The following is a 15,481-nucleotide window of genomic DNA, read 5'->3' on the forward strand; positions in this document are numbered from 1 at the left end:
CATGCACGTGTGGTCATGTAAAAGGCCAAGGCCAGTGGGTCACTGTGTGCTGGATAGACAGAGCCTTAAGGGTTTCCCTGCCCTGTGTGGCAGATCTGTCAGCTTAAGCGAGTGTGAGACTGGCAAAATGCCCAGGATGGCTCCGGAGCCTGTCTACAACACATCAAACTTGACCTCAACATCAGTTAGTAACCGGGGCTCATTTTTGTATGCCTTAACATCTGCCATTTTGATCATTTCGACAGCATCTGCAAATGGTGCAAAGATGTACACGGTGTGATTAACACTCACAGTAGTTGGTCTGGGGAAGAAAATGTATAAGTGAGTGCAATTTAAAAATAAATCTTAATATCCATATCTAAGGGAATTTATCTGAAACATTTCGCAATTCAGTCTATTTGTAAAGATAAAGAAGAAATCGCCTCATTGCCCTCCGATTAGTATTCCAAAGCTTCACCGTGATTGTCACCTATTAATCCATGTTTTGCAATGCTTGAGGATGCCACCACTTTCAGCCTAATGAAGTATGGCCTTTTTCATTTCAAGCCAGTGAGGCATCGCTGCCAAATGCAAATCATTTGCCAAACACAAAAGCGCACACATTGTTCTGCAGAGAGCTATTTAGCATGTTTCTGTGATATTGTACAAAATGATTTTAATAAAAAAAGAAGAGTGGCAGCGAAACAACGGCCAATTATGGTATAACACACAATGCATGTTCTTGTCTTGGAGGATGTGTTTTTGCTGAACGTCACGGTCTTTAGGAAATTCAATTCTGAAAGATATATACCACTAATGAGTTTAATGTGTGCAGCAATAACAACCAGTACATCCTCTTCCTCATCCTCTGCAACACGGAGAAAATCAGTAACCAGCTCCTCTGAGTTGGACTTCTCTAAAAAGTTTCCCTGTCTTTAGGAGAGAACAGTTATGGAGGCATCCGTCATCTTTCAGAGACAAAGTGATGGCGAAGGTCCAATGATTTGCAGGCGGCAGAGCTACGCCGAGATGGATGGGCAAAAAAATCATCCATTGTGAAGTCAATCTTCAAAACTCCAGGGACATTTGCCTGACTTCATTCGCAGTCACGATTACAGAGTGACTCAGGGCACTGAATTTCACCTCAGCAAAATTAGCCATTAGCTTTCTGATAGGGCTGCATTCTTTAGGAGGAGGTGTATAGATGCCGGGGCAAAAAGGTGAACTGGAAGAGCAGCCAGAAATAAATATGATGTGATGGGGTTCATGGGGAACTGGAAGCAAAACTGAATTTAAGTTATGACTTCTTGCACTAAATAGTTGTCACCTTCCACCATAACAGCCATGTATCAATGTGTTAATCAACACTCATTCCGTACCCATCTTTTTTGATGCCTCAAGTCTGTTTTTGTTGTGTTTAGTGAAGCGTATTCTGCATAGACAGCTGTTTAAATCACACATAATATCCAGCTGTATATGTGTTTTGAACTTATTAACCGTATGTGCATTGATTGAACAAGGCGACTGTCTGTCTGTGAGCTCGCCTGTTCCGCTACAGGCAGACTCCCCTCACTCGCTATCGGGGAAATAAAATCAATGACTCAATACATAAACATTGTTAGTTTTTTTCCCATGGAGCCGACATGAAAACTATTTTGGGTCAGTAAATTTCTGCTGTCAGTCAGCCAGCCGCTGTCCACTCAGCTCTCCAGGAGCTGCTGCTGACAGACAGCGAAGACGATGTCAGTGTGGATTGGATGATGGACTGCTCGCGCTGCTCAAGTCTGGCTCAAGTCTGGCTCACGTCTAGCTCACGTCTAGCTCACATCTGGCTCATTTTTTATCACCAACTTTTCTTAACAGCCCTGCGTTATGCGGGGCACATTACATGAGAATGAAGCCAATTTTGGGCCCAATTTCCCCCTCCAGACAATAGTCAACAAAGCCCCAATTTTCTGATGGTTCTAAAGATTATCTTTCCAGATATTCTTGTGGTGTCATCAGTTCGGAAGTCCATCCTGGCCGCACCGATTTCAAATCCTAAATATTAAACATGTTCAATATATTTACAATCAGCTATCCTGTTGTGTGTGTGTGGGGAACCCTGAGGGCTGACACAGTCACGTGGGAAAGAACAATAGCCAACTGAGAACCAAGCTGACTGAAGAAGGAAGGACAACAATCGCTAATGCATGAGCTAATGCAAAATGCAAAGCATAATGTAGTAGTAAGATGGACCTCAGAAATGGAGGAACAACTTGTTGATTTGTGGCAACAACGCGAGTGTTAATTACCTCCGCCAAGGCCAAAGGCCTAGGAAGGAGGTTATGTTTTCACCGGCGTTGGTTTTTCCATTTGGAGGATTACTCCAAAAGTCCACAATGGATTTGAATGAAATGTTTTGAAGGGGTGGGGTGTGGCACAATGAACAATCCATTCGATTTTGGTGGCGATCTGGATCATGGTCCGGATTCAGGAATTTTTTTAAGCATTACGATCAGCCAGAACATTAAGACCTCTGGGTTTAACATATGCGCAGTGTAACTGATGACGCGTTGATGACGCATGACCCCGCCTTCTTCCTTCAAAGAGAGAGTGGGGTTTGGCGGGAAACAACTGTAGAATCTGCATTTTTTTCACTTTAAACTCGGTTAAATTACAGTTGAGTTCGACCAAAGCACAATTGGTGATTGTTGGAAAGAGTAACGACGACGGTTTCGGTGAGTTTTATTTTGTTTTTTACCAGTTTGAATGAAGTGTTTTACGATGCTCCGCTACGTACAGCTGATCTCAACATAAACAAAAATACACGTGGATGATGGCGCAAGCTGAACGGAGAGGGGGGCGGAGGTCTGCGCTCTCCGAGTGCCATTTTAGTTTAACATGTCTCCATGACGTCATCCACTTTTTTTATTTTTTCTTCGTGAATTTTAAGTACAAAGAAGTGCAAAAACGTAACATCGCTAATTCGTCTTGCCCGTCTTCTGTCATGTTTGGTCACGTTTGATCGCGAGAGATTTCGCGAGATTTCTGGTTTTGAGAGTCGGGACTCTTGTTGTTCATAAATGAAAGCTATTAGTGTGGTGTTCTGTTTTTGCCAAATCGTTGCTCACCACACACTATAGGAACAAAACTGTTATATTTAACATAACATGTCGTTATGCGTGGGGTCTTCTTATCAAATCTTTTAAGATTTGAAGAATCTTTTGGTGTGGGCCAATCTTTAAAACAGAGCAGGACGTTGGTGGGGACGTTTTGTTTGGTCACCATCTGCTCTGAGCACTTTCACAACTTCATTTTATAGACGGAAATGATTCATCAGTTTCATCAAGAAAATAATCAGTAGATGACTGCATCTTTCACTGGTGATAATTTAGTTTCCCTGTTACTGCACAAACACATTTTTACAATACATTTGGTCTCCCACTTGTTTACGGTTTCTATTTTCTTTTCTTGTAATACCTATCATTAAATGTGTTGTCCAATATTGTTTTCACAGTTTCACAATTGCTTGCAATAAAGATAAAAGAGCTCCTTGTCTTCCACTTTTACTGACGACTAGTGTGTTTTGCTCGCTGCGTAGCTGTGCATCCTCATGCGTAGTCAGGACAGAAGAAACATCAGCACCAGAGTCTCCAGCTCCAGCTGAGTGCTTTCAAACACTGGTATTCAACCATTCCCAGTTGTGAATATGAGTAACTGACTGCCCACATAAACAGGCTGACAGCAGTCTGCCTCCTCCACTGCTGTCAGCTGCTGTACGCCTGGTTCCCGAGCACTGCTACCTAACCAAAGTTTCTAGAAGCACAAGAGCACATATAGCCCTCGAAGACATGGTATCACCAGTGTAATGAGAATTATAACATTGGTTAAAAGTTTGCACAATATGCTGACTGTTTTGGCGTCAGGTCTCTCCACTGTTATTACTCCACCTCTATTTCAATCACATTGAACAAAAATGTATTCTCAGATGGCTCCATGCTCCAATGCGTTTCTATTTAGGGGGTTCTTGATTTAAAAAGATTTGAGAGCATTTGGCTTAGTCTGGCCCGCAGAAGGAACAGCCATTGGCAGCAAAGATAATGCTCCCAAACCTTTTAATAGCAGTTGCACAGAAAATGGCCCAGACGAACCACAAGCAGCCAGACACTGAGAGAAAGGAGGGGGGGGGGAGAATAATAGCCTGCCATATGTATGTATGTATGTATGTATATATATAAGCTCCTAATGAAAACAAACCACATGTCCAAAACGGATGCACAATAACAATGTTCTCTATTAAGACTATTGAGATTCAAATGTATTAATATGCAAAACACAAGTAATACAATATGCCACAAGGTCCAATCAAACTGGTGTCATTTCACCGCAAAAATACAATCAAATAAAAGAGCATCATTAAAACTCCCACTTATTTCATTTCATTTTTGTCACACACAGTCCTGACACAAAATCACACCAAGGTACATCATGTCCAAGTCAGACATCACCTTAAATACAACAAGCCTAATAAACTTATAAAGGATGATTACATCAATTATTTTAAAAGACCACTACAGTAATATTATAGGGGGGATAAGTACCATTAAGTGCCATTAGCAATATGGAAATATATATAGATTTTCCAGTTGAACTAAATTATTATGACATACATCTTGATTAATAGTGTTCAGACATCATGTGCACATGAACTTGTTGACCGGCCACGCCCATAAAATCTATGGACAAATGTAATAAAAAAGTTGGGACGAGCCGAACATCTGTGTGCAGATGTGGAGGAAAGACGTCTCACCTGCGCGGCCATGAATGACAGATCCATACTGTTGCTCCGGTCAAGCCAAGGCACTCAATGAAAGATGCAAACGTGCGTAGTTCTCTTTCTCCTCTTTATTCCCTCCGATGGAGCATTTGCCTTCTTTCTTTTTTTGTTATTTTCTAACTCGGCATCCACAGAGCTCTGTCTGTCTGCAAGAGTTGGCGGACTTCACGTGAGGAGAAGCATGTCGAAGATGAAGAATGAAAATAAAAAGGAGGAGGAGGAGGAGGAGGAGGAGGAGGAGAAAATGAAGGGATGTGTGACAAAAGAAAAGCAGGAAGAGAAGCTGAGCAGGCGGAGAAATGAAGAGATGAGGATGCGAGAGACAGCATGCGAGTGAGAGAGGGAGGTAGAGGAGGAGGAGGAGGAGGAGGAGGTGGAGGAGCTGGACTGTCACATGGAACCTCTCTCTCTCTCTCTCTCTCTCTCTCTTGTTTTTCTTTCTTCTTTGTCTCTGTATCTTTTTCTCTATTATTTGCTTATCATTCAGCCTTTTCTCTAAAATCATTTTTTTTTTCTACTATTACCTTCTTATTGAGATGTACACTACATTTATGAGTATACACGCCTACCAACTCTACCTACTTGTGTACCTGGGGCTGTTTTTTTCATAGTTTAGGGATGACAACATATTTAAGAAATATAGATTTTTGTAATGAAATATAAAATAATCGAAAGTAACATCACTTGGTTTATTATAAAACACTTTAAAGGAACAGTGTGTAACAATTAGGGGAGATCTATTGATACAAAATTGAATATAATATTAGTGTGTTTTCTTTAATGTCTAATCACCTGAAGCTGAGAATCGTGTTTTTGTTACGTTTGAATGAGCCGTTTATATCTACATAGCGAGCAGGAGTCTCCACGGAGTCGGCCGCCACATTTCAGTATAGCCCAGATCTGACAAACCGCTGTGTTAACTCTTTCCTGCTTGAGCCGGAGTCGATAATGTAACTCACTCCGGATTTAACCCCCCGTCACTCCACTCAGCTGCCAGGAAACCTTGTGGAGTTGCAGCATTTATTTCTGCACAAACTGCAACTTCCACTGTACATTCACTTGATATTCTCCAAGCTAAACTAACTCTGTCTTCTGCTCCACTAGCTCACTTGTTTGCCCACACATATTTGCCGCCGCTCTCTCTCTTGCTTCACCACTCACTTCCCACGTACACACACACTCTGGATCTGCTATACTCCTACAACAGCTCTAAATAGGGCCACTCGCCTTTTCACGACGGCCACCGTAGTTCTTCTACACACTTGGCACACAAAAGAGGTTGCAACCTCACAGCTAGATGCCACCAGATGTTACCCACTGTAATTTGGATTCATGTCATGCTAATTAAGCAAGGACATAATGTCATAGTCGCAACTTCAGAAATGGTTCAGTTAGATGGTTAGAAATGGTTGAGCAAGGCCCTTTACTCCCTGTAATAGACAATTTATTATTTGTTTTGAGTATTATCTGCTTTTGCTAGGGGCTTTGTTTTCTTTTGTAAGAATTGGGCAGAACTATAGGCACCTCTGGTTTATATACTGTAGCTAGGTAGGCACCCTAGAGGGGTCAAAGGAGCCATAGCTTATTTTTTGTTTTTTGCTTGCTTGGCAAAAATTCTAAACTTCTGTATGGAGAGTACACTTCTTCTGCCGGGGCAAAATCCATTTCCATGGTGCATCATTGACCTTTTGATATCAGGTTTGCTTTATTTCTGACACTGACTGCGAGCAGGGCCAACATCACCCAACATTACCTGCCCTCAATTAATGTAGTCTAACATGCAGAAATAAACCTAGTTGTGTCTCCAACGTCATCCAGGAACACAACAGGTGTGTGATTGAGATGTTCTCGGGTAAATTAAATCTGCTGATGAGCAGATGTCAAAGGTGCGAGCGTGCGCACTTGAGCTTTCTTTCTCCAGAGCCCTTCCCCGAGGCTTGAAAACCCGTGACCTAAAACTAATGACACATTCTTGAATTAACTAGGCCTGCAGAATAAAGGATGCTGCTATTATTCATCGGAGAGCCTCTTCAAAAAGCCAATTAACAAGCTCTTACAGTACGAGGAGTGATTTTGTTTAATAGTGACCCCGGCCTTCACTGTGAATACTAAAATGGTTGAGTAACACCATAGTCTACATACAAAAGAGCTCAGACAGATTGCACTTAAATTTTCTTTGGGTCAAGTATCACAGACAGACTATTTTCTTCCCTTCTAATCTTAAACTTAATAATTTTCCCTCGAACACAAACACAAAGTTCTTTGTCCTTTCAGAAAGAAATTGGCTTTTTGTACGATATTTGGCAACAACAATCAGTGATTGTCCTTGGAGTTATGGGGGGAAATACTAATGGATCCTAGCTCATGTTAACATCCTAAGTTTGTTCCTGTGGTGTGTTTTTTTTATATAGTTTACCATAACCTCTGCCATGGAGGGGATGAAGCAGATCTCCTAGATCAGCAGTTAAGAATCCATCCTCCATGTCTGCTTTTTTGCTGAGCAGGCATACACAACATCCAGTCCAATCCTCCGGTGTGGGGGAGTTCACCTCACTTCAGTTCACAGCTTCACTTCCAGCTTCTCAGAAGAAATCTTCCAGCTTCTTTATTAACTTCTGTATTACAGTAGCTTTATGTGTCATTTAGAACTACTAATATGTAGTCATAATGCCTCATGCACACAAATGTCAATATTATTGCATTGCATTGTGTAGTTTGTCATGGTTCAGTACATTTATGTTGATCTTTACGGGTGATATTTTAGGTGTCTTGCCATTTTTTAATGAATATGTAAATGACTCACTGGGATATTACTGTAATTCCTGGGAGTGACACATTCACAGTTAACATGCTTAGTTTTAAGCACTCAGTTAGCATAAATTAGCCCTTAGGTTCAATGTTTTTCAACCAAGATCTAATTAAAAGGCTGTTTCCCACCATTTCAAATCACGTATGGCACGACCTCAATAAACTGTGTTGCAGCTTCTCACAGAGATTAAACACAGTCCAATAGGGAAATCGTTGAGGCCTTCAAACACGGGGATAAATCAGGATGTTTTCACAAACAGGAAGCTCACAGGATCAACAGACATGTTTATATGCAGTGAAAGGAGAGTGGCACGCTTTATATCAGGTTTTATTGACTGTAGCTACATCTGCACCGAAAGCAGCGCGTTAAAAGTAAATTAAAGTCGATTGAAGCTCACGGAAAAGCAACGTTTGTGATCCTTTTTATTGGAAGAACTGATAGGCATACACTTCCCATGTTTGACAACAAAGATTTAGTAGCTATGGCTGTTAAAGGCTTAAACAATTTCCCCCATTTGGGCTGTGTTTAGGAAGCTGCGGTAGTAACGTTATCATTGTGCTACACACAGTCAAAATGATGAGAAAACGCTTTGATAAGCCGTGCTCTGAAAAACAGGCATTTAGGTTTCGGCAGACAAGGAATTCAAAAGTTGAATTCTCCAGTAATATTGTGTCACTTTGTCAGACGGTGGAACGCTTTGCCTCGAGTGACTCAGTGATCCAGTTAGCAACGCAGCACATATCCATATTCCCCACTGATGCTGTGATTTATTAGTAGCAGAAATATCTTGGCGTTGAGTTTACCGGCCAAATTATTTATAGAAATTAGATTGATTAATGAGCCAATACTGGCGTAATGCATGGAGGAGTTACATCATTACCTGAACACTAATCATTGAGCCATCCATGTAAAGAAAAATCAGGTGGTCCAAATACATAAATAATGATAAAGAAGCATCTTTTCAGACTGATTAGCACTTTGATTTTATTTCATGACGTATTAGAACCACGTTTAGGAAAAGAAATCTGAGATTTTGAGAATAAAGTTTAAATGTTTTGAGAAAAAAACTCTTTATTGAAACATATTTCAATAGTTGTAATGTTAATACTCCATCATAGTCTGTCTGAATCATTGTGTCAAATGACCTGATCTATAGGTTTCTCCTAAAAGCATTTAATTATGGAAGATTTTAGGATACTGAAATTAAATGAAACTAGTTACTTAATGTATGAATCACATAACAGGACATGTTTTGAGGCAGCTTCTCTCATAATATCATGACTTGTTTCTCACAACATTACAATTTTATTCTCAAAATATCATGACTTTTTTTCTTAAAATATTGCGGCATTGTCTTAAAATTTCATCTTTATTCTCAAAATATTATTTTTTTTCTTGTAATATTATTAGGACTTTATTCTTGGCCTTTATACCATGGTCTTCTTTAAACCTTGATCAAAAAAAGTATAAATTGTTCAATCCTGTATGTTGAACCACTGTCTTAAAGGTCAAGTCTGTTAAACATATGATTAAATTGAATATCCATCTGTACAGTAACGTGGTAAAACACTAAAAACAGTGCATTTGTTTGCAAGTAAACATTACGCTTGTCTTCATGTCAATTTCCAATGACGGCCTCTCAGATGGTTCTGTGTAACAAACCATATCAGGTTAGCACACTGTAGCTACCAACAAAAACAAGGCTTCAACAACAGCATCACAGCCACACAAGACACTCCATCACCTTGTTCTGTGCTTTGAATACAAGACAATTGCAGCCACAGTAACATTCAGTTTAGTCTGATTGTGCATCTCTGTGGTTGCCCTCCTCTGTAACAAACCTCGTCTGTTCTGCAACCTCTTTCCTTTTGTGATGGACGTGCCACTGGGCATTCAATGGCCCTGATTCACAGCAGTATAATCTTGGTAAAAATAGATTATTAACAAGCATCAAACTGGGTCTTGTCATGTTACAATATTCCAGGTTGATGGTAATGAGTTGGAATAATGCCATGCCACCTACTAGGCCGGGCTGCTCAACATTTATGAATGCCTGTGGTGTGACTGATGTGGTCTGTCACCCAGGCCTACATTGCCCAGAATGTGCGTGTATTGTATTTGTGTGATTTTATGTATTTATGTATAACCTGTGTGTGCGTGTACTTGTGGATTCATGGAGGATCGGTCATGCTCTTTGATTAATCCTAAATATCCTGGATCTTGGGGGACTTTTGTTGTAATTTTGGCTGTGACAGCTGCGTGTCAGAACCTATGAATAGCATTACCGCAGTAGAGTATCTATGCGTAATCAATCAAAAAGCAACATATCATGCATCAAATAGGGGGATTTTGAGCCGATACCATAAGGGAAACGATATGCAATGACTCCTCCTCCACACACACACACAATGGTTTATTATTTGTCTAAGAAGATGTGAGTAAATTCATGCTCCTCCTCCCACACAAACACACCATGCGACACACACTTCATGTGCTGTATAAGCTCTTTTCCCGGCTTCGTGCACTCACCGTACAGTACGGCTTAGTTTGCCACTCCTCAACTGATGCATAGCCAACAAGGCAGGTGATTCATAATTAATGCGCAACTGAATATATCAAAATTCATCATGTGTGTGTTTGACCATGGATAACACACTGGGATGCAGTCTTAACATTGCTTTACACACCATGTTTTTCCCCACATTCTCACACGAACCGCCTGCGAGTTCATATTCCAGTCAAGTTTCAGTCTCCCTCTTGAAACTGATAGCTTATGAGTTGTTATTTTTTTACTTGCACCTTATGTGACCAGAGTCATCTATCATCATGGTGCCTTTTTTGTGTGTTTCCATTTGGCCACAAGTCTGTTTGATTTTCATCAACAAAACAGTACGAATGGAGAAGCCTCTCTGTGCATCTGCGCGCCACATCTGCTCTGGCTAAATTAATGCATTTCAACCATATCACGGTCCAAAATTGCAATAGCCTCTCTGGCTTTGTTTCTGTGACAGCGGCTGTTATAGACCAGTCAGATGTGATAAAGCACATTTCTCAATGCCCACAGGTGAAAGATAGTCGTGTATGTGTGTTTGCAACACACACTCATGCATATACAGTACGTAACTGTAAGCCAGAGCATATTTCTACTATGTGTATCATGCTTGTGTATGTTACCTAAAGCTACAGATATGTGTAGAACTTATGTGATTATAGTTTCTTTTGAGACATCCGGATCACATGTATTTTTGTATGTAGAAAAACACCTGCTTGCTTTAGGCCTTATACTGCTGTCTGTGTCTTTTTGATACAGTACTACAGCTAGAGCTGGGTATCGTTTAAAAACCGTACAATACCAGTACCCTTAAAGTGATACCAATACCAGTAGAGTACTTCATTTGATACCTTTTAGCCTAGTAACCATTTATCTTACCTGAAGTAATCAACAGTTGTGGCGTGTCCTCTTGAAGAAAAGATGAAGACGCTGGTGTTGAAGAAGCGAACCAATGCAGCAATCCACCCTGAAGTTTTCTCCATGCTTGATGAGGTGCTTTATCATGTTTTATCATTTTATGCATTTATGTTTGTCAGACGCCATAGGCGGGTAGTATAGCCATACTTTCAAACTTTTCGGTGGCATCTCGGCACGCTGAACTGCCAACTCCGTGAAATACACAGCGCAACAACCATATAAATGGTCATTTTTTTCTAAGTCTTGGTTTAAAACCGATCAAATGCAGGTATTGTTTGACTGGAGAAGTTTAGATACTACTTAGTACTGGGTTATTTTGGTTAATATCTTAAAGGTATCGAGTACCGATACCCAGCCCTAACTAACACTGAGAGGCTCCAAAGTAACATTTTCAGAGTATACGCATCGTGGCTCCTCCAAAGATCCAAGTCAGCCATTCATTACCTTGCTACATTTGAAGCAAATTTTTACCTTTTTTTCAGGATTCTGTCCATCAAGAAACAGAATCAAGAATCAAAGTTCCCTGAGTAAAGATATCCCTGAAGAATAGATGTTCTTAAATGACTAATGCAGGGGCAATTTGGAACACATGCCTGTTTGGAGTAGGCCAATTGCTTGAAGTGTTGCTTGCAGCGTTCTTGAGAACCGCTCATTGCTCGTTGGCTCCAGAGAAGTCATGAAGAGTTTGGTTGTAACGTTAGTATATCCAGCATCCAGCAGCAAAAGGGACCTGCAGTCAATGAGCTGCGGCCTGTAAAGGCCCGCTGCAGACAACATGCTTGACTCAGTCCGCAGAGCCCTGAAGCCCGCCCCCGCACAGAGCGTTGTTCACTTGTTCATTCAAAGTTTAAAATTAAAATTAGTATTGAACGTGCCGCATGTCCAAATTGCAACATATTCAACACTGCATGTCCTTGGGTCCCCATCAACACATCCACCAAGTGTGAAATAGATCGGATGGACAGTTCATGAGATATGTGAAGGACACACGCACATACCCACACAATACAGAGATTTCTTGCTTTATAGTTAGATAAGGCCAGCATTATTCTATAGTTTTGTTATTGTCAAAAAATCCCATTGTTAATCCCATTAAAAGACCAGAAGCAATTATTTCTTTGTGTGTGTGGCACTCCTACTGAAGATGTAAATCTTTAACATTTTAGCAAAAGAATTAAATTCCATTGTTGGTTTTGGTATTTTCGTGGTATCTGTACACACTTCTTTATTGCCAGACTTATATGTTAATACCATGCCACAAACAGTCAGTTCGATAGCCATCCTGCTAGCCTGAATATTCTCACTGCTCCTAAATACCTGCAAGTAGTTTCAGGTTGTATGTGGAGTCCTAAGAGAGCAGACACTCTGTGCCCTTTTCCCACTTTGAAAGAAAATTAATCTGCGTAACACCATGAGCCGAGCTCCCTGTGTGCCACTGCTTTGTTTTGCTTTAATGCTACCAGGCAACTTCTCAGGCATGGGGAAGATTACCAGTCACATCAAAAGAGCCAACTGCCAATCTCAACCTGATGAGAGCTGGAGAGTTTCTCCCCTTTTACTTAAAGGATTCCCAGAGGTAATCCTCTAACTTTCCACATGTATGTGTGACCAGAATACCTTTACTTCTTTATGTAACATAACAGATTTTAGATTTTATTTTCAAATGGGAAATTTGATAATACATTTATATCCAGTTGCTGGTGCCCCCTCTTGTGTTTATTGCCAAGGGCTAATACACATCCTGCTGTCTATATACCACTCAAGTTAGTGGTGGTGGAGCGGCCAAGTGTGTGAGCATGTTCACTTGAGATGGAGGAGAAAACAGCACAGGAGTTTGACCCCTGTCCGTTCACCCTTCAGCTCTCATTGCATCAGAAACGCTCCTTTTGCTGCAGCAACAACATCAAGGTCCCATACGTATAACCATGGCCTTTGACAGCTGGAATGGGGCCACACACACACGGTCAAAAATACCCATAAACATTACAACATAACTTTTAATCCGCAGGAAATATGGGCTGTGTATATCACGTTCATTCCAAAGAAGCATGGAAATTAAATCATTTTTCTCTTTCTAACTTCCACAAAAAAAAGGTTTAGCTGAGTAGAGTGAAAGTGTTCAGCCGTCTAGGACTAAACTAAAAGCTTTCATTATTAAAGCGCAGATTCAGATCTGTCCGTCTGTTCTTATTCTGTCACATTCGTAGCAGTGTTATTGATCATATCTGTTCTCCCGGAATCAGCTTTTATTCACCCTACAGTAGGTGAGTGATAAAAGTAGGCAGATAATGATTTGACAGCGCTGTGGGTCTGATGAGTTGTAAAGCCCCCGGGGTGACAGGTAGCGGACCAATCGGTGCACATAAAAGTGCCGCCACGTGCTTGAGCTGTCACCGTTGCTTCATCATGAAAGACCTGAAGCACGGCTCGCTGACGATTTTGCAGCGGTAGAATTTATCCGTTCCCTGTTGTTGTGACTAATAAGCCTATGGGTATATCTCATAAACAAATAGTGTACAGTATATGAAGAAACACCCTCTGGCAAACATATCATTCCTCACTTTGGCTCCCACTCGTTGTATGTTATATTCATAGCTCAGGTATAACTGCCTTGGGCGGCACAGTGGCTCTGAGGAGTCACTCGGAGGAGTGAAAAGCTTTCTCTGTGAGTTTGCCTGTTTTCTCGACATCTGGGTGGGTTTTCCTTTGGGTGCTCGGGTTTAGGCCACATCAAATGAAGTCATTATAATTTAGGCTTAGGAACAAAAGAAATGCCTCACTCTAATCCAATATCCCATGCCTAGGTGTGTCCAAAATCCTTTTCTACTTCCTCTCTTTCATTACAGGAACCACAGGGGGCACGCTGGAACAAATCTGACTCCCTGGGCTCCTCGCTATACCGCACCTCCCGGCACATCATCGATCCCAATGCAGCCCTCCGTTCATCCCTTCATGCTTGGCCCCATTTCAACTCTTTGATCTTCATTCATCCCCTTTCCCACGTAATAATATACTCGTTCGCACACTTAAACGCTGTGGTCTTTGTTAGTGAGAAGAAGAACCAAAAGAGCTAAAGAATTATCACTGGAGTTGCCCCCCAGGATGTTGTGCTGTCTACTCCTCCTAAACTGTTAGAAAAAAAAAAGTTTAAATGGGTCAAATGCAGTTGGCAACTTTGGTCTGAGAAGTGAAGCCAATGAGGAAGTGCCTTAAACTTGCATTCTTTCTAATAGCCAGCAGGGGGCGACTCCTCTGGTTGCAAAAAGAAGTCAGATTGTATAGAAGTCTATGAGAAAATGAGCCTACTTCTCACTGGATTTATTCCCTCAGTAAACATTGTAAACATGAGTTTATGGTCTCAATCGCTATAGTTTCAAGTCTTCTTCAATACAGCATGATGTTCATTTAGTAAATTATGGTCCCATTTAGAGTCAAATAGACAGGGTATGAGATGGAGATGGCCAAAATACCGAACTCGAGGCTTCAAAACCGTAGTCCACAAACCAATGAGTGACGTCACAGTGACTTCGTCCACTTCTTATATACAGTCTGTGGTCAAGAGCAGTGAATTCTCTATGGACTTACTATAAATGTTGGGTAATGATCAATATCTATCTCTCAAAGGGATATGACACAACATGCACATCACAACTATCAAGCCAACCTTTAGGCCATGTCTTTCTTTTGATCACACATATCTCTTTTTACTGCCATTCAGGTAGAGTAATATCTGCTCCCTTCCCTCCCGGAGCAATATTTAATACAGTCTTAAAAGGATCTGCTTCCATTTAATGTAAGGCTCATGACATCTTCATCCAAGGGAAACCATGTGACACAGCAAAACTCATTTATTATATTATTTTTTTGGCTGTCTTCCCACGTCCTCCATGTGCTCTCACCCATCCTAAAAAAAATGGAAATGAACTACCCCGCCATAATCTACTTCCATGATCACCTGATTAATTTTGGGTATGTCTGTCTGGGATATTCATCTTAGCCCGAGGCTTGACTCACCCCCGTCCTCCACTATAAATAAAATTGACTTTCAAATGTCCTCTTGTCATTTTTGTGCTCTTCCTGACACTGATTGATTTTTCCTGTGTGGTAATGCATTTAAACAGAAGTGGACCACAATGAAAACAAGCTTTTGCAACAGGTTCGGTTGCATGCACAGACACAAACAGTCTGCCTGGATGCCACGGCACACTGCCACTCTGCTGCTGGCCCACTCTGCTAGGGCGTGGAAATGTGCACACGTTTGACTTTTAGTAGCAAATACAGGGCAAACCCTCCTTTATGGTATTCCCTCCCCTTGTGGATGTTAGTGTGTGTGTACAACATTTTTTAGTGTGAAATGAGACCAACATTGGACAACCTGAGACACCTTGGAGGCTCAGTTGTCTCA

General features: G+C 41.1%; 1 protein-coding gene across 3 annotated transcripts in view; it reads right to left on the reverse strand.

Moving 5' to 3' along the window:
• LOC119474862 (uncharacterized protein C14orf132) overlaps positions 1-15,481 on the reverse strand; it is a 79,641-nt gene that overhangs the window by 30,154 nt on the left and 34,006 nt on the right. Inside the window, exon 1 of one of the 3 annotated variants that reach the window (XM_037747153.1) lies at positions 4,772-5,132. The exons of the other annotated variants lie outside the window; for them this stretch is intronic. Coding sequence (XP_037603081.1) covers positions 4,772-4,798 — 27 coding nt within the window. The 5' untranslated portion in view covers positions 4,799-5,132. Of the gene's footprint in view, positions 1-4,771; positions 5,133-15,481 lie in introns of those variants that run through there. 3 annotated transcript variants of the gene reach the window in all.

The sequence above is a fragment of the Sebastes umbrosus genome, chromosome 16 (assembly GCF_015220745.1).
Source record: "Sebastes umbrosus isolate fSebUmb1 chromosome 16, fSebUmb1.pri, whole genome shotgun sequence".
Classification (NCBI taxonomy): Eukaryota; Metazoa; Chordata; class Actinopteri; order Perciformes; family Sebastidae; genus Sebastes; species Sebastes umbrosus.